The sequence below is a fragment of the Carassius carassius genome, chromosome 11, assembly GCF_963082965.1.
Source record: "Carassius carassius chromosome 11, fCarCar2.1, whole genome shotgun sequence".
Taxonomy (NCBI): Eukaryota; Metazoa; Chordata; class Actinopteri; order Cypriniformes; family Cyprinidae; genus Carassius; species Carassius carassius.
Window position 1 is genome coordinate 23378762 of NC_081765.1, and position 18143 is coordinate 23396904.

Genomic DNA, 18143 nt, shown 5'->3' on the forward strand with positions numbered 1-18143 from the left:
TGTGTGTCAGAGGGGAGGAAGAGGAACTCTCTCCATTAGCCAGAGGTGCAGAAGCAAACCAGATGGATGTTAGGATGTTAAAGGAGAGTGGGGATGCAGGCTGGGAGGAGATGGTAACCTGCAGGGGGGCACGCAGCAGCAGCAGCATGTTGGGCTGAGCTCTCTGGGCTGGAGGTCGCAGGTACAGAAGGGACCGAGCGTCTGCCCTGTCCAGGGGGGTCGGACAAAAGAAGCAGTCTCTGCAAACGTCTACACACTAAACTTACTGGCAGCCTGCGAGGACCATATTCTGACAGTGTGGGGTCGGAGGGAGAGAAAAGAGCAGGATGGGAAAGTTGATGGGATGGGGAAAAAGAAGAGAGGCAAATCAGAGGTAAGGAGGAATGCTGGGTAAAAGAGAAAATTAAAGATTGAAGGTGTATGCTGAGAGATGTTAGACAAGACTGGAAGGTTTCATCAACCATCACAAAAAAAAAATGTGTGCATTACACTCACACGTCCACACATATTCTATTGCCATGAAGAGAAATGCACACATATAAATGCCTGCAATGGCACGATGAGCAAAAAAGTAGGGATTTATCATTATATATATATAAAAAACACTACATGTTGCATCCTGCTTCTGTTTGTGTGATTTTTGATGCAGGCCCTAATGGCACACATTGCTCAAAAAATAAATCCCCCTTTGGGGACACTCTTTAGTGTCAATTTTTTTATATATATATATATATATACATAATCTGAAAGCTGAATAAATAAGATTTCCATTGATGTATGGTTTATTTGGATCGGACAATATGTGGCCGAGATATAACTATTTGAAAATCTGGAATCTGAGGGTGCAAAAAAATGTAAATACTGAGAAAATCGCCTTTGAAGTTGTGCAAATGAATTTTTAGCAATGCATATTACTAATCAAAAATTACGTTTTGATACGTTTACGGTAGAAAATTTTCGAAATATCTTCATGGAACATAATCTTTACTTAATATCCTAATGATTTTTAGCATTAAAGAAAAATTTATCATTTTGAACCATACAATGTCATTTTGGCTATTGCTAAAAATGTACCCCAGCGACTTAAGACTGGTTTTGTGCTCCAGGGTCACAACTATATAATATGGACTTTAAATGGAACATTATGTGCATGTAAACATGGTCACTGCATCATATTAAAGATGAATGCACAGTGTTTTGCCAACTGTGACAGACTTACCAGATAAAGCTGCCTCTCTTGATGGGATGGGAGGGGCTGAAGGAGTGGGCGTGGCCGATGGAGTGGGAGTAACTTCATCCTGGCTCCTCTGCTCTGTGTCTGAGAAGGAGAGGAGAGAGGCGGAGGCAGCGCTTTCCAAGGAGCATGAGCTGGAGGGGGCAGGGGCTGTCACAGTGGAGGAGGAGCCTGAGGATGAGGAGGAGATAGACTTGGGGAGCGGCTCTGAAGGTGCAGGAGGAGCAGCAGGTGTAGGGGAAGAATCAGAGGAGGGTGTCTCCACCACCATCGCTCCTTCAGCTGAGACCCCAGTGGGCTCCTGTGCCTGAGTGTGTGTTTCTGAGGTCGCAAATGTCCCTTCTGGTCGAGCTGGCGTACCTGGAGTCAAATCATCAAACATGGAGTGTATTTTTAAGAGTAAGTTTTGAATATTTTTTTTTTTTTATTTTTTTTTTAGTAGAGAACATTTTATAAAATAATTGACACCCTTTCACATGACACATGCTTTGATGCATCGTTCAATGGTTGTTTTTTTTTTGGCGAATAGGGCCGGTTCTAGACATTTGGAGGCCCTAGGCAAAATGTATGTTGGAGGCCCCCCTGCCACACCCTCCTCCCCTCCACCTTTTAGAATTCACAAGTTCACACTTACACATCAAATTAAATAGAGTAAAGATTATGCGTATTTGGCGAGCTTGTCCGGGGGAGGGCTCCGGGCTCTGAATTTTGGCCCGAGTATTAACCCCTGTTTGTGATAGAAATAATCTAGAACTAGACTGCATTGTATTTTGGATTTGTTTTGTTTACATCCAATAAGAGATTATTAAAATCAAAGTGAGGAGATGAGGTGGAGGGATACTGATAAACTGTCAGTGAGCAGAGGTAAGTCTGCAGTATATACCTCTTATCTCGTTGATTGGGTTGATTAAACTTAATGTGCTCCACTCGCATTTAATAAGGTTTAATTATCTGAACATTCTCCTCCTGAACTTTGTTAATAAAACATCATTAAATAAAAAGCACTTGAAACAAATATGATTCCTAACCATTTTATTTATACAAAACCTGTTATAAGTATTTTTATATTTTGACTTAAATATGCTGTGACGAGTGGGGCGGGGCAGAGAGCCGTGGGATCAGGAGCGAGTGGAAATGAGCGACACCTGCTCAACCCACCGGTCTCGAGTCCCACGGAGGAGATGGAGGAATATAAAACTGGAGTGACGACAGTGAAGGACGAGAGAGGACCAGGCCTGGATTTTAGTTGTGTTTGGTTTTTATTTGTGCGCGTCAGTCGTCTGTGAGGGGCTGATGTGCTGTTTTGTCTTTATTTTGTAATTAAAGTTTGATTTGATTGTCTGCCGGTTCCCGCCTCCTCCTTCCCGATGATTATGAAGTTTGTACATTGCTACATATGCATATTAATAACTTTAAGTTAAACACACACACAAAAAAAAGAATAATAATTCTGTTTTTTCCCCCCTCATTGCTTAATGTTCATTTAATGACAGTTTTTCTTTTATTAGTCAGGATTATCTTTAATTTTTTCAGTAATTTGTTCTGTAATTTCTTTATAGTAACACACTAACCCCTTATTTGGGATAAAGTACAGTTTGTTTTTGATAAACTAAATATTCATATGTTTTGTAGAGAAATACATTTAATATGAATATACACAAATCAGCTGCAAGTGAAAGTGATAGAAATAAACTATAAATAAAAAGTCTAGTTCTTTTCTTCAACTGTAATCGGGTGTGCTTGTTTATATGCTTAAAATTATTTTCAATAAATATGGCAACAGTATTTATGATTGGAAAACGAAAAAAAAGAAGTAGGTGTATCATGATCGAGCAGTAAATGTAGGCTAAACATCTGCGTTTTAGAAGATATACAGACAGTTGAGGTAGCTGTTTTGAAACATAATAAACAATGCTCTAGTATAGTGCGCTTGCTCTTTGACTGACAAACTTCTTTACTTTTTCTTTAACTTAGCATTTTGGCAGTCAGCGCCTGACTAGGGCTGGAAATCGATTCCAAAGAAAAGGAATCGATTCCTTGATTCAGAGGCGTAAGGAATAGGGGTGTAACGATTCATTCATTTTCTCGATGCATCGATTACAAATCCTGCCGATGCATATGCATCGATCTTGAAACATGGATTTTTTAATCGTGAATCGTTTGTTTTGGTCAACAATCGATTTTATATTAAAAAAATCAAATGAATCGCGATTTATAACGAATATACGATGGATAATTTAAAATAAATAAATATAAATCTTAAATTAGTTGCATCTGCGACATAAAGTGCGCCCTCACTGCAGTGGCGCAGTGGATTACGTCACTAATCTTCAATTCGCGCCTGTTTGTTGTCAGTCGAATAAACACAGCAGTGCACTATGGAGGGCAACGAAGAAGGAGAAGTTTGCAAGGCACCAGCCAACATGAGATCAAAGGTTTGGGATTACTTCGGCTTTCACAAAGTAAATGGAAAGATTGACAAGTCCGTTGCAGTTTGCAGACATTGTAAATCTGAGTTAAAGTACTTTGGAAATACAACGAACCTTAGCAACCATCTCCGCAGACGTCATGCCATTAATATAGAAATACCTGCACCTAAAGCAGCTGCTAGTATTTCAGGGTCAGACATGAGAAGTGCTACTCCTTACCTATTTGGTCCACTTCAGAGTCTTCCCGAAAACACCCATTGTGCTAAAGCAATAACTGCATCTATTGGAAGATTTATTTGCAAGAATTTGCGCCCTTATAGCTTGGTGGAAAACACTGGTTTCCGAGAAATGATAAACATAGAACCAAGATACAAAATACCCAGCCATCAGTTTTTACACAATTTGCTGTATTTACACACTTTGCTGTATTTCCTAAATGTTCAGGAAATGTGTGCAATGTTTACAATAAAAGCACTCATGGTGCATTGAATATGTAGAAGTAGTTTTATTTTTCTTGGTTTACTTGCCTTTATGTATTTTTGAGTCCTAAGAAGTTAAGCTATTGAACAGTTCTGAATCAAGTTATTAAATCTATTGAATGGTCATGAATTTCCCCCAAAAAATATTTTATTTGCTCAGATACAGATGTACACTAAAATTTACAGAATAGAATCATTAATAATCGAATCGAATCAGATTTCATTGTTAATCGAATTGAATCGTTCTGATTTGCAAAAATCGTTTTTGAATCGAATCAAAAACCTCTGAATCGTGAATCGAATCGATTCGCTGTCTACCCAAAGATTCACAGCCCTAGTAAGGAATCAAGATTTGATTCCACAGGTTGTAATCGATTCCATCGAGGAGAACCGACTCCTTTGTAAGATTCAGATCAACAGTTCATCATGAATTCGCCTCAGTGAAACAGTGACTGGAATTACGATTCATTTCCGCGAACAGATTCTTTCGGACGGTTCGTAACGTATCTATTTTCTAACAAAATTCTGCATTGAATGCTCATATTCAAAAGTGTCAGAAGCGAATTGTCCATCAGCGGTGATCGCGCTCTTTTGAACTCAGAATAACCGTCAAATGATCTATCCCAAAACGACTCTGATCGTCAGGCTCAGTTTATTTATTTATTTTTACAATACATTACAATCACTCCAAAATAGATGATACCTGCATGACGAGCTGCACTTTCTTTGCGTGCCTGCTTAGCCTTACGCTTTGCAGCCCCTGAAGGATGCGTTCGTTTTGGCGCCATCAGATCAATTTGTAGTAAAGTTGGATCTCATTAATAAAACCGGTATTTAATCTCTACATTCAAATATTCAGAGGGTGGGCGTGACTCAGGTTTAAACGGGGATATTAATTGGTTTTACTACAGGTGAATGACCATTGTTATATCTAATGGACAAACAGCCTAGTATTTTGCTGCTCTTGATTGGTGGACAAGCATATAGGGATGATTTGGAGGCCCTGCCTCCAAGCCCGAGGCTAGGCACTAGGCAACTGCCTATAGGTAGCGCCAGCCCTGAATAAGATCAAAGTTGAAAAAGCCTCCATAGAGTTCAATACATTGTGAAATGCCAAAGTAAGTCACATACAGAAAAGCTTTTAAGTACGGTGGCCGAGACAGCTCAACACTCTGTAACTTAAGAAAACACATGCAAATTGTAAAAACATCAGCAAGTGAAGAAAACATCTTCATCAGTTTGACAACACAAGTGTTGCAAATCATCACAACACATGCATATAACGAAACGCGCTGCGAATCATCACAACACATGCATATAACGAAACGCGCTGCAAATCATCACAACTCATGCATATAGCGAAACGCGCTACAAATTCTCACAACACATATAATTTAAGAAACGCTGCAAATCCTCACAGCACATACGCATTAAGAAACAATTAATGAAGCATTGCAAATTTATTTTCATTAACCTTGAAATTATATTTAGTTGAGAATATTAAAGTTAGCCATCTTAAGTAACGTTTTACATTTAATCATGTAATTATTCAGCTTATTTAGGCTAATAATATCCAAAAGATAAAAGGAATCATGGTGTTTAAAAACACACACTGTTGGGAACGTTACTTTAAAAAAGTAATTAGTTATAGTTACTCACTACTGTTCCTACTAGTTAGTAACTGAATTACTCTATAATAAAAGTAACTCGTTACCAGGGAAAGTAACTATTTGCGTTACTGTTTTAAAAAAAAGTTGCTATATGTCAAATAATTTGTATTTTTTGAGCAGTTTTAACAAGTCAGTTGAAATGAGTAGAACAGACAGGTGTTCGAACATAACTTTCTATATTTATTGCACGTCAACAGACAACAAGAGTTTTATCCTGCACTTAAAGTATTATCTTTGTAAGAAAAGTGTTTTTGGCCACTAGCTTTGTAGATGCGTGCATCGTTGTGAGATGCTTCATTTAATTAGAGTTGCTTACAACGGATGTCGACAAAATCTTCGCTCCTGGACATAATGTACACATTACATGCACGTTCTTGCCTTTGACCACAATGAATTTGAAGTAGTGCTTATATCTCCACCTTGAAAATGGCAACTTTTCATAGGATTGTTCCTGACTCGCCATTTCTGCTGCTGCTGCGAATCGCTGTTTAGCAGTTGCGTGTGTGGCGCCGCTGGCGCGTGTGCCGGCATGTGTGTAAAAACAGTGGCTCTGATTGGCTACCATGAAACACATGACTCTGCCTTAGCCAACCATAATCGCTTATCTCGTTATAAACCGACCTCCTCACTCGCTGTGTGAGCCAGGGGTGCGTTCGGATTAAACAGTTTATTCTATCAATGCATAGTAACGCACCGCATTTAACGTCCAGTAATGTTAACGGCGTTGTAACGATGGGAAAAGTAATTAATTAGATTACCCCGTTACTGAAAAAATAACGTTGTTACCTAACGCCGTTCTTTTAAACGGCGTTATTCAAAACACTGAAAACACACCATGAAAAAAAAACCTCACCTTTCAGTTCACCAACAACACCACTGACCAGTAGCCACTGCACGATAAACAAATCCAGGCTGGGTCCAACACTTTTTGAGGTCTCCTTGAAACATTTCCATTGTGGTCAGTGCTATCTGCAGTGCGTTTGTTAATTGCATGTGTTGTGAGGATTTTCAGCGCATTTTGTTAATGCATGTGTTGTAAGGATTTGCAGCGTTTCTTGATATGTATGTTGTGAAGGATTTGCAGCGCGTTTCGTTTATGCATGTGTTGTGATGATTTGCAGTGCATTTCGTTATATGCATGTGTTGTGATGATTTGCAGCGCGTTTCGTTATATGCATGTGTTGTGATGATTTGCAGAGCGTTTCATTATATGCATGTGTTGTGATGATTTGCAGCGCGTTTCGTTATATGCATGTGTTGTGATGATTTGCAACACTTGTGTTGTCAAACTGATGAAGATGTTTTCTTCATTTGCTGATGTTTTTTCAACAATTTGCATGTGTTTTCTTAAGTTGCAGCGTGTTGAGCTGTCTCGGCCACCGTATTTAAGGCCCTGATATACTTCAAGCTAAACAGAAAAATGATCTGGTGTGACGTCATTTCAAAACAAATTCAGGTCCAAACAAAGTTTGTTTGGAATACAAAACAGCTTGCCAAAGCAAACTTTCCGGGAAAGGTTGTTAACACATTCAAACTACCATTGGTCCATGAAGATTATTATGTTATAACATAACAGGTAGGTGCTCTGAGGATCTGCCTTCTTTGCCAGACTGAACAGAAGTAATCAACCAGAGAACATTTCCACGTTAAAGTCAGATGCAAAACAGGAGCACAATGGAGAGCTGCTTTTGTGTAGAAAGTGAAGTTGTAATTTTAAAACCTGTGTTGTTTTACCTCTGGGTCGAGTTTGAGGACGTTCTCTGCTGCCCTGCGCCTCACTGGCCTCCTCGAACCAGCGTGACAACATGTCCGACATCCTCTGCATGAGCGATACATTTGGACTCTGCTCTCCTGCAAAGACAACAAACTTCTTAGTAATTAATATCAAACCAGACCAGAACCTCAAATCTTTTCCACTCACAGAAAGCAGAAGCACTGGAAGCCTGCTCTTTACATCAAGAGCAAGCTGCAATATGCCAAGTAGTAGTGAAGTGAAGCAGTCTTTGGACTAAATCCCTGTGAAAAGCTAACAAGCTCCCCTTAGACAGACTAAGAATAAATTTTGGTCATTGCAGCGATGAAATTTACAGCTTCATGTTATTACAAAGCACCCCAAAATGCCCTGAGCATGGAGCTCATAGGTATTAAACATGGTGCAGCATGAGGTAAATGAAGAAATATAATTATAATACTGTGCTCAAATCCCCAACCCTCTGTGGACAAAAGCAATGTTTGCCTCAACATTTGGAAAATGTTACATCAATTAAATCAGTGATTGGGACATGTACAGTGGTTACAGAATAGAATTATCCACTGAATCAACACATTTTGTTGCTTTGCAGCCTGAATTAAATATGGACACAGTTCTGGTTTTATCCAGCTTTTTTGAGATATAAAACCAACACATCAGAAAAAAAATAAAAATCTGAATCACTGAATTGGAAAAAGGATTTACCCCCTTGTGTCAGTATTTTGTTGAACCACCTTTTGCTTTAATTATAGACTTTAGTCTGTTGGGATCTGTCTTTAATAACTTTGCACATCTAGACTTTGCTATATTTGCCCACTCTTCTTTACAGAACTGTTCAAGTTCAGTTAGATTTGATGGTGACCGTTTGTGGACTACAGTCTTCAAGTTCTTCCACAGATTTTCATGGGGTTTAAATCTGGGCTCTGACTAGGCCATGCAAGGATATTCATCTTTTTTTCCTCTAACCAATGTGTGCTCAGTTTTGCTGTGTGTTTGTGTCATTGTCATGTTGTAAGGTAAACTTTCTTCCAACTTTCTGGCAGAGGTCAGCAGATTTTCCTCAAGAATTTGACAATATTTTGCTCCATTCTTTTTTCCTTCTATCTTGACAAGTGCTCCAGTCCCTGCTGCTGAGAAACACCCCCAGAACAGAATATAACCACCTCCACGCTTTACTGGAGGAATGCTGTCATTTGGATGGTGAGGTGTACTGGATTTTCACCAGACATATCGTTTGGAGTTGAGGCCAAATAATTACATTTTTGTCTCATCTGCCTCAAAATCTTCAAGGCGTGTTTTGGCAAAGCTCATGTGGACTTTCTTGAGGAGTGGATTTTTTCTTGCAACCCTTCCATACAAGCCACATCTGTGGAGAATTTGTGATCTTGTTGTCACATGCACACAATGACCACTCTTTGTCATAAATTCCTGCTGTAGGCCTCTTGGTTGCCTCTCTGTTCAGTTTCCTCCGGGCTCTTTCATCCAGTTTAGAGCAATGTCCTCCTGATCCAGGGAGGGTCTGTGTAATAATAGACTTCACTGTGCTTCTAGGCATTGATAGAGCCTTTGAAATGTTTTTGAATCCATCTCCTGACTTGTGCCTGTCCACAACTTTATCCTTGAGATCTTTTGAAAGTGCCTTTCCACCCATAGTTTACGGTTTGCTTCAGTTGTACTACTAAGAACTGTAATGCTCCAGGAAAGTTTTACAAGTCATTTTTAGGAGCGGGTGATCCTTTTTCCAACTCCTTGATTCTTTTCTATACCCACTGTACAAGAACACATATCTGTGGATCTATTTCTGGTGCATTAATCTGAAGTCACCCAATAAGTGCATTTGTAAACAGAGCCCTCAGTGTTTTTTCGCTCCTGTATGTGCGCTGTGCATTCTTTCTTACCATCACGCTCCCTCTCGCTCTCAGGCCGAGCGCGTGGTCCTGTGTCTGACCAGTCGCCTCTCAGACGCAAGCGCTTGACCGGGGGCTGCCTAAGCTGTGGGAAGACACCCACAAGGTCAAAACCTCTCACATGCCCTAAAATAACTTTAGAATCATCTGGTCTGGCACGTCTGCAGGAAGTACGATCAACAAACATTTAAATGAGGGCAGATCTCATAATGTTAAAGTGAAACAGAACTGCCATCATGGATTGAAACCAGAGGTCTATAACAGAGGGTTCTCTAATTATTACATTGTTCGATAAAAAGTAATTTTTGAAAAAATAAAATAAGCATTAGACAAATATGCAGTATTAAAGGGTTAGTTCACCCAGATAGCCAAATTATGTATTTAATAACTTACCCTCATGTTGTTTCAGACCCGTAAGACCTCCATTCATCTTCGGAACACAGTTTAAGATATTTTAGATTTAGTCCGAGAGCTCTCAGTCTGCTGTGTGTACAGCTGTGTGTACGGTCTACTGTCCATGTCCAGAAAGGTAAGAAAAACATCATCAAAGTAGTCCATGTGACATCAGAGGGTCAGTTAGAATTTTTTGAAGCATCAAAAATAAATTTTGGTCAAAAAATAGCAAAAACGACAACTTCATTCAGCATTGTCTTCTCTTCCGTGTCTGTTGTGAGAGAGAGTTCAAAGAGCAGTCTGGATATCCGGTTCGCGAATGAATCATTCAGTTCACCAAATCGAACTGAATCGTTTTAAACGGTTCGCATCTCTAATATGCATTAATCCACAAATGACTTAAGCTGTTAACTTTTTTTATGTGGCTGACACTCCCTCTGAGTTCAAACAAACCAATATCCCGGAGTAATTAATTTACTCAAACAGTACACTGACTGAACTGCTGTGAAGAGAGAACTGAAGATGAACACCGAGCCCAGCCAGATAACAAACAAAAGATTGACTCGTTCTCGAGTCAAGAACCGTTTCTGTCAGGCGCGTCTGATTCGAGAACCGAGGAGCTGATACTGCCCATGTGTGATTCAGCGTGAAGCAGACCGACACACAGAGCATCTGAACCGAACTGATTCTTTTGGTGATTGATTCTGAACTTATTCTGTGCTAGTGTTATGAGTGCGGGTAAACCGAAGGCTTGAATCAAGGCCAATCATCGCAAATGACGCCATTGCGTCGAGCGCAAAAGAACCGGTTCTTCATTCGTGAGCGAGTCAGTCTATTGTTCGTTATCTGGCTGGGCTCGGTGTTCATCTTCAGTTCTCTTTTCACAGCAGTTCAGTCAGTGTACTGTTTGAGTAAATGAATTACTCCGGGATATTGGTTTGTTTGAACTCAGAGGGAGTGTCAGCCACATTAAAAAAGTTAACAGCTTTAGTCATTTGTGGATTAATGCGTATTAGAGATGCGAACCGTTTAAAACGATTCAGTTCGATTTGGTGAACTGAATGATTCGTTCGCGAACCGGATATCCAGACTGCTTTGTTTTGAAATCTCTCACAACAGACACGGAAGAGAAGACAATGCTGAATAAAGTCGTCGTTTTTGCTATTTTTGGACCAAAATGTATTTTCGATGCTTCAAAAAATTCTAACTGACCCTCTGATGTCACATGGACTACTTTGATGATGTTTTTCTTACCTTTCTGGACATGGACAGTAAGACCGTACACACAGCTGTACACACAGCAGACTGAGAGCTCTCGGACTAAATCTAAAATATCTTAAACTGTGTTCCAAAGATAAACGGAGGTCTTACGGGTTTGAAACAACATGAGGGTAAGTTATTAAATACATAATTTTGCTATCTGGGTGAACTAACCCTTTAAGTTCACTTCAACCAGAGCATAAAGTAAAGAGTTAAAGTTAAACTAAATGTATCTTTGTGCCACCAAAGTTAAAGTATAGTATAATTAAAGTGTAATGAACAAGAATATGACACTGTACATAAATAAAGATTATTTTAATGACTTTATCGTCATAAAGTATGTGATGTAATGTAATGTACATATTTTTAATGACAATGGGGTCCAATGTTGACTTTAAAATACATTCAGAAAAAAAAAAAAGTTATTTTGTGTCCCACAGAAGAAAGAAAGTAAATGTTGGGATGAACTATCCCGTTAAAAAGCAACACTCAATTTGCTACAATATGTATAAAGTGGTTTCCGTTTCCAACAAGTTGACATTAGTCTGAAAAAAATTATAGACCTTGGGATGTTGATGGGATAAACTATTGAGGCCACCTTGCCACGTGCCTCGCTCTCACACTTTTACCATCTCAGTCAGTCAGGACTCTCTATTTTGAGTGCTAGGGTTCATTAACAAGACAAGTACCGGCTCTAACACTGCCACATTAGACCAAACAAAGCATGCCAGAGACCAATGCGTTCATTCTAAAAATAATCTAATAATGAGCACTGCAGCTTCTCTCCACTTCACATGGAGGGATAAAATAAACTATTCTTTTTTTACTTAAAAGATGCTGAAGAGGACACATGCCTGTTAAGGTGCTTGTGGTTTAATGCAAGTGTCGTTTATTTTAAGGCTCTTTAAAACATTTGTAAAATAATATTTTTTAAAATATAAATCTGAATTCTTGATTCCTTTAACCCATTTAACCATTACTAGATTAATTCACTATACTTCCCTAGCAGGGCTTTTGAAACTTTTTTTAATGGATGGGCCTCATTCTAGTGAATAGGCTATACTATATAGGTCCTAAGAGGGCCCCTCTCTAATAACTTTGTTGCTTACAATGAGTATGAATACCATACATACAAGTAAACTGTACTAAGCCCTCAACAATTTCACATTGCTCTAGCTCCACATTCACTGATTACATAACAGTTTAGTAAAACCTTATTGTTGTAGCAAAGATTTATTGAAGGCAACAGGAGCACCTTCATTCTCACTGGCAGTTACTGTGCACTGGGTGCCTATTTCTGTCTCAGCTGTGAACCTCTGTGTGTGTTTGCACCTCTATTTGGAGAGGAATCTGATCGTGGGGGATCCGGACACAGCTGATCACACCGTGCAAGAGCTGAAGGGACCAGAGCGGTGACCCAGCAAATTTAACTACTATAATTGTGGAATAATGTGTAGACTGGCAGTTTAGATTAAAGAAACTTATGTTTGAGTATATATGCATAACAAAATATAACAATGTTCATATACTAACTTTCAAAAGCTTGGGGTCTGTAATGGAGTCATTAACACTTTTAATCAGAAAGGATGCATTAAATTGATCAAAAGTGAGAGTAAAGACTTAAAATCTTTAAATAATTTACAAATCTTTAAAAAATAAAAATCAAACAAATTTAGACCTTTCTATTCATGTAATTTATCATGGATTCCACAATAATATTAAGAAGCAAAAACTGTTTCCAAGATTTATGCTACAGTAATAAATATTTATTGACCAGCAAATCAGTATATTATCATGATTTCTGAAGGATCATGTAAAACTGAAGACTGGAGTAATGGCTACTGAAAATTCATCAGTCATTATAGGAATACAGAATTTTAAAATATATTAAAATATAAGGCAGTTATTTTCAGTTGTAAAACTGTATCACAATCAGTGTTGGGGAAAGTTACTTTTAAAAAAAATAATGCATTACAATATTGCATTACTTCCTAAAAAAGTAACTAATTATGTTACTTAGATACTTTTGCATTACTTTTTAAATCTGGGCTAGGCATGCTTGTTTGCTTATAATATTAAACAGTAAATAATATTGGCAAATGTAAAATCCCTTTCACACCAAAAGCCTGAGGATGAAGGAAATGTAAATTCACGTCTGCACAGCAGATTACAGAAGAAGAAAGTTCAATACTCTTCAGTAGTAAACAAGAAGAAATGTTAGTTTATTTTGTGTGTGAGTTGAATTAATTCATGTTCACATTTATTCTAGAACTAATGCAACATCTTACTCCAGATTTCTCTCTACATGGGGACATGAGAACTTTTAATCAATAAATGGTAAAAAAGTAACTGGCGTTAATTATTTGAAAAAGTAAAAGTAGATATTTTCTTGTAAATGAAAAAGTAATATATTACTTTACTAGTTACTTGAAAAAAGTAATCTGATTACGTATGTTGTAATTTATATTAAGAAAAAATAAATGGAGAAAAAAAGTCTTTACCAGGTACTCACAAGCAAGACTATAGGTGCTCAAATGTAAAAAAAAAAAAAGAAGGGGGGTCCCATTGAGAAGAAACAAAACAAAACAAACAAGAAACAAAACAAATCCACGTCCAGGCACTCACATAGCAGGCAAAATATAAAAAGCCTTTATTGTAAGTTTTTAGTGGTATCAAGGATTCTACACATTGTGACAGATAATTGTTGCTGGATACGTGTTACATCCTGGTTATACACGATGTAATAATCACAATGCCTGTCTAACTTCCTTTGCTTTTTCTTTCCCTTATCGGTGCAGTCAGTCATATATTTCCTCATTAAATTATTTTAAGCATAAAAATAAATGAATTGTACTTTGAAAAATATATTTAAAATAATGCAATCATGCTGTGTAACTGTACAGTTTCACTCACAGAATACATGTATTAAAAAAATCTATATGGTATTAAGATATAAAATTCCCTATTGTACAGTATATCTTTATTCCCCGGCCAGAGTCAGTCTTAACAAAGAAATATCACTCAGCAGTGCAGCAAGCAGTGATCCAGATACTAAACCACAGCAGCAACATCGTTTGATCTGTTCTCTCCGACACGTCTCTACAAAACTAATTTCAAACTGCAGCACTGAAGCGCAGTACTGCTGAGGGATTACACAGAGTGCATGAGACAAGAGTGCAGAGAACTTCAAAAGTCCTTTATTTAGTTTTTGCTTTAGGCAAGAACAGACTTGATTGGCAAAATAAAAATGTTAGTTTAAATCAATGCATCTATATCAAACCTCAAGTTACCCATGATTTGGTTGCATTTTGAAATGCTTGGTAATTTTAATGTGGCACTGATATCACAAGAACTATAGCAAGAGGTGTTGGAGTCTTGTCAAGCGCTGTGTAGCAGATTCTTGGGCTTTTCCTTTTTGTTCTGCTCTCACGATGTGAAAATGACAAGAGACACCGTATTCTTGTGATCTGGTCATCCGATTTAATGAGCAATTTCCCATGAATTATTCCACTGGTCTACACTTGAAATCTCACATTTAAATACACACATCTTTCCATCTGTCTATATCTTCAAAGAGTGCTTAAAATCTTTTTCTCCCTTTTTCTTCACTTTTAAGCCCTATTACCTTCCTATTCTAAGAGGATGTTTCTGAAGTAAGGAAATGCAATAGATCAGATATTTTCTCTTACTTTTTATCTGTTTTTAATCTAAATAATGTAAAGCATTCTGAATCATTCTGAGGTGTTTTTAAAACATCAGAAAATTAAAAATCAATGCAATCTCTGCTCTCATCATTTGCTCACCAAGCTCTAGTGTAAAAACAGCCAAAGAATATCCACCTGATATCTGCTTACCTCCTCTCGCCGCTCTTCAGAAGGGCCCTTGAGCTCCCTGGCCTGGTCATCTTTGGGGTCAAACAAGTAGATGTAGTCAGAAGAGTAACTGACCAGCACTTCTTGTCCATCTTCACTGTAACACAGAGAGGTTACGCGGCAGGATTTGGTGGACAGGTGTGCTGGAACGAAACGTACACACATGCCGATCGTCCCTCTGCCCATGTAGTTACCTAGTAAAACAGAGAAACCTTTTTAAGATCATTTAAAGAAAGCATTTAAAACGTTGGCCTTATTCTCTAGTTTAAAGGAGGAACAAATGTTTTGTAGATTCAGAGTATGTGAAGTACTTATTAGGGGAAGTCAAATGAGTTCTGAGAGTTTAAAACCTCTCATTGCAGTAATCAAAACAGAAAGGACACAGATTCATATATGATTCCAAATGCTAAATATAAAAGATCATTAAATCACATGGCACATATTTGTTCCTCTACGAACCTGATATACAGAATAATAAAAGGCTGAAATGCAGAACATGAACTATTTCTCACCCGTAGCTCTTGTTCCCAGCATTCTTCTGTCATAGATCCTCACTGAGCTATCAGAACAGCCCACAGCAAGATAGTAGGGGACCAGGGGGCAAATGGATATTGAGGTAGCAGCTCTCCGGCAATTAATCAAAATGTCCTGATAAGAGAGAGCATAGAAAAAGAGAAAGTGAGCAATGACATATGAGAGAGATAGAAAGGAATAAATATGTTGGTAGTAACTGAAAACGGTTATCAGGAAATCTTTAAATAAACATTAGTAAATCAAACACAAAGGTCAAACAGAAAGAACAGTTCAGGTTTTTTAGATATACGATTGATTGAGAATATAATTTGGAATATAATCACTAAAGTTCAAAAGGGTAATAACCCTAATGTTTTTGAAAGAAGTCTTGTGCTTACCACGGCTGCATTTGTTTGATTTAAAATACAGTAAAATTATTAAAATATAATCATTTAAAATAACTGTTTTCGGTTTTAATAAATTTTAAAGTGTAATGTATTCCTATGATGGCAAAGCTGAATTTTCAGCAGCCATTAGTCTAGTCTTCTGATTTACATTATTCATCAGAAAACATTGAAATATGATTTCTGGTGCACTTTTTTTTTTTTGATGCTCAAGAAACATTTATTATTATTACTGCTGAAAACAGCTGTGCTTCTTATTATTTTTGTGGGAACTGTGATACATATTTAAAGGGTGTACAAAGAACAGGGTCAAAATAACAACATTTACATATTTTGTAACTTTATAAATAGTCTTTACTGTAACTTTTGATCAATTTAATGCATCCTTGCTAAATTCAATTAGCAACTATTCATTTTTTTATAAATGTTACTGCATTTACCATTTATACGTACCATTATAAGTATAAATGACATGTTACATAATGTACAAGTTATAAATATAAAGATTTTTTTCTAACTCCTCAAGGAGCACTTGCAGCATCTTCACAAATAAAGGTTAAAAACCTTGCCATTCAATAACAAAACATCCAACCAAATTTATTTATTTGTTATTTAATATTTTTAATATTTTATTTTATAGTTCCGACAACAAAAACAAATAAAAATTGGTTCAAAATCCTGCTTTACATCACCTGTATTGTATACAGTAGTTTAAAGCCCTGCTACTAGCAGAACCCAAGCAGAGATCCAAACAGCACTTGCAAGTAGTGTGCTCGTGTCTTTCCCTCACAAAAAAATATGCCTTCTGATAGCAACAGAAAGCAATCGTGCCCTAAGGCTAATAGCATCTTCACCGCACACAATCTGTGGGTTGAGAAATCAAGGTTGGAGGCTGCTTCCTCATAAAAATGTATCTGAGGAACAGGTTCTGCATCAGTGTTATTCACCAGCTGTAATGATGAGACTGAACGGTTTGGGAGGTGAGCCTGGTCTCAGATCAGTACAGCTCCTCCCCTGAAACATGCTGAGCTTTTGATGTATGTATCTACTACACAGTCAAATCCTTCTTACATCTTTACAGTCCTCTTTTGTGCAGCTTGTCTTCATCCGCATGTCAAACCACCTCACTGTACCATCTTCTCCACAGGACAGAAAGGTATATGGGTCATTTGGCACCGTCGTTATCTGTAGATAGAAAGAAATATGTGAGACATCACATGTCAACTGTAAACAAAGACATGGCTGACACAAAGAAACATTCCCAATCCCTCTTTGTGTGTTTTGTTTCCTTCTCACTGTGCTCTTTAAATAACACTGTACCTCATAAGCAGTGCCATAGTGGCAGGTGAACTGGCACTGCCTGTTGATTTCTTGGCTCTTCTCTGTGTGTGTGTAGAAAATGATGCCATCTCCTGAACAGGACACAATCTGTTGATCGTTAGTTTGAGGCATGAACTTTGCGCTGAAGATGTTGGCCCGGTGTCCTGAACGAATAGTTGTCTTTACCTAAAGGCAAAAGTACAGTATGGCAATTTTAACATAACTGAACAAAACACCAACAAATAGGAAACTGATTAGCACAGGGTTAGTTTAATCAAGCTTTAACATTGTAAAAAGATCAGAATTCAATGCATCAATTATTTTCAGTTATTTTCATGTTATGACCTATAACTAATAAATGGCTGTTATTAATATGATATATGGTATTTTATCTAAATTACTGAAAACTAAAACAATTCATAATTAAAAAAATAACAGCTTACTAAAAAAGTACATTTAACAGTGTTTTTAAATGATCACTTAGTTCTTATAGTTCAACTTTAAATTAGATGACAGCAAAGGTAATCTATACAAGTATGTAAGTTAGAACGAATCACATCCAATATTGACCAATACTGATGATTAAAAATTCTAATATAGGCCGATAACCAATATGGTACTGATTGTATGCTAGCGATTCAAAATAATTCAATATTTTATTTGTGTCTTTAACTTACCTTTCTGTTGTAAGGGTTTGTGATAACCAAGTTAGTGTCATCAGAACCTGATAAGATGTATTCTCCTGTGTCATTCCAGGATATGGTGTTAACCTTTAAGGAAACATGAAAACCAGGTAATATAAACACCAATTTCTTAAACTGAAGAGCTTGTTTTTTCTGTTTCAAACTGTGCCATAATTTAGCATATCTCCATCAATTACTTTAAAGAAATAGTGCACCAGGAATGAACAGT

The 18143-nt window shown here is 37.5% G+C and overlaps 1 protein-coding gene across 1 annotated transcript in view; it reads right to left on the minus strand.

Moving 5' to 3' along the window:
• The window catches only part of LOC132153050 (DDB1- and CUL4-associated factor 6-like), a 33845-nt gene that overhangs the window by 9520 nt on the left and 6182 nt on the right, over nucleotides 1-18143 (minus strand). The window contains exons 3-11 of the mRNA XM_059562190.1: nucleotides 17909-18001; nucleotides 17232-17417; nucleotides 16983-17096; nucleotides 15507-15642; nucleotides 14977-15188; nucleotides 9461-9554; nucleotides 7547-7663; nucleotides 1220-1594; nucleotides 119-289 (exon numbers count right to left, since the gene is read on the minus strand). Coding sequence (XP_059418173.1) covers nucleotides 119-289; nucleotides 1220-1594; nucleotides 7547-7663; nucleotides 9461-9554; nucleotides 14977-15188; nucleotides 15507-15642; nucleotides 16983-17096; nucleotides 17232-17417; nucleotides 17909-18001 — 1498 coding nt within the window. The remainder of the gene's footprint in view (nucleotides 1-118; nucleotides 290-1219; nucleotides 1595-7546; nucleotides 7664-9460; nucleotides 9555-14976; nucleotides 15189-15506; nucleotides 15643-16982; nucleotides 17097-17231; nucleotides 17418-17908; nucleotides 18002-18143) is intronic.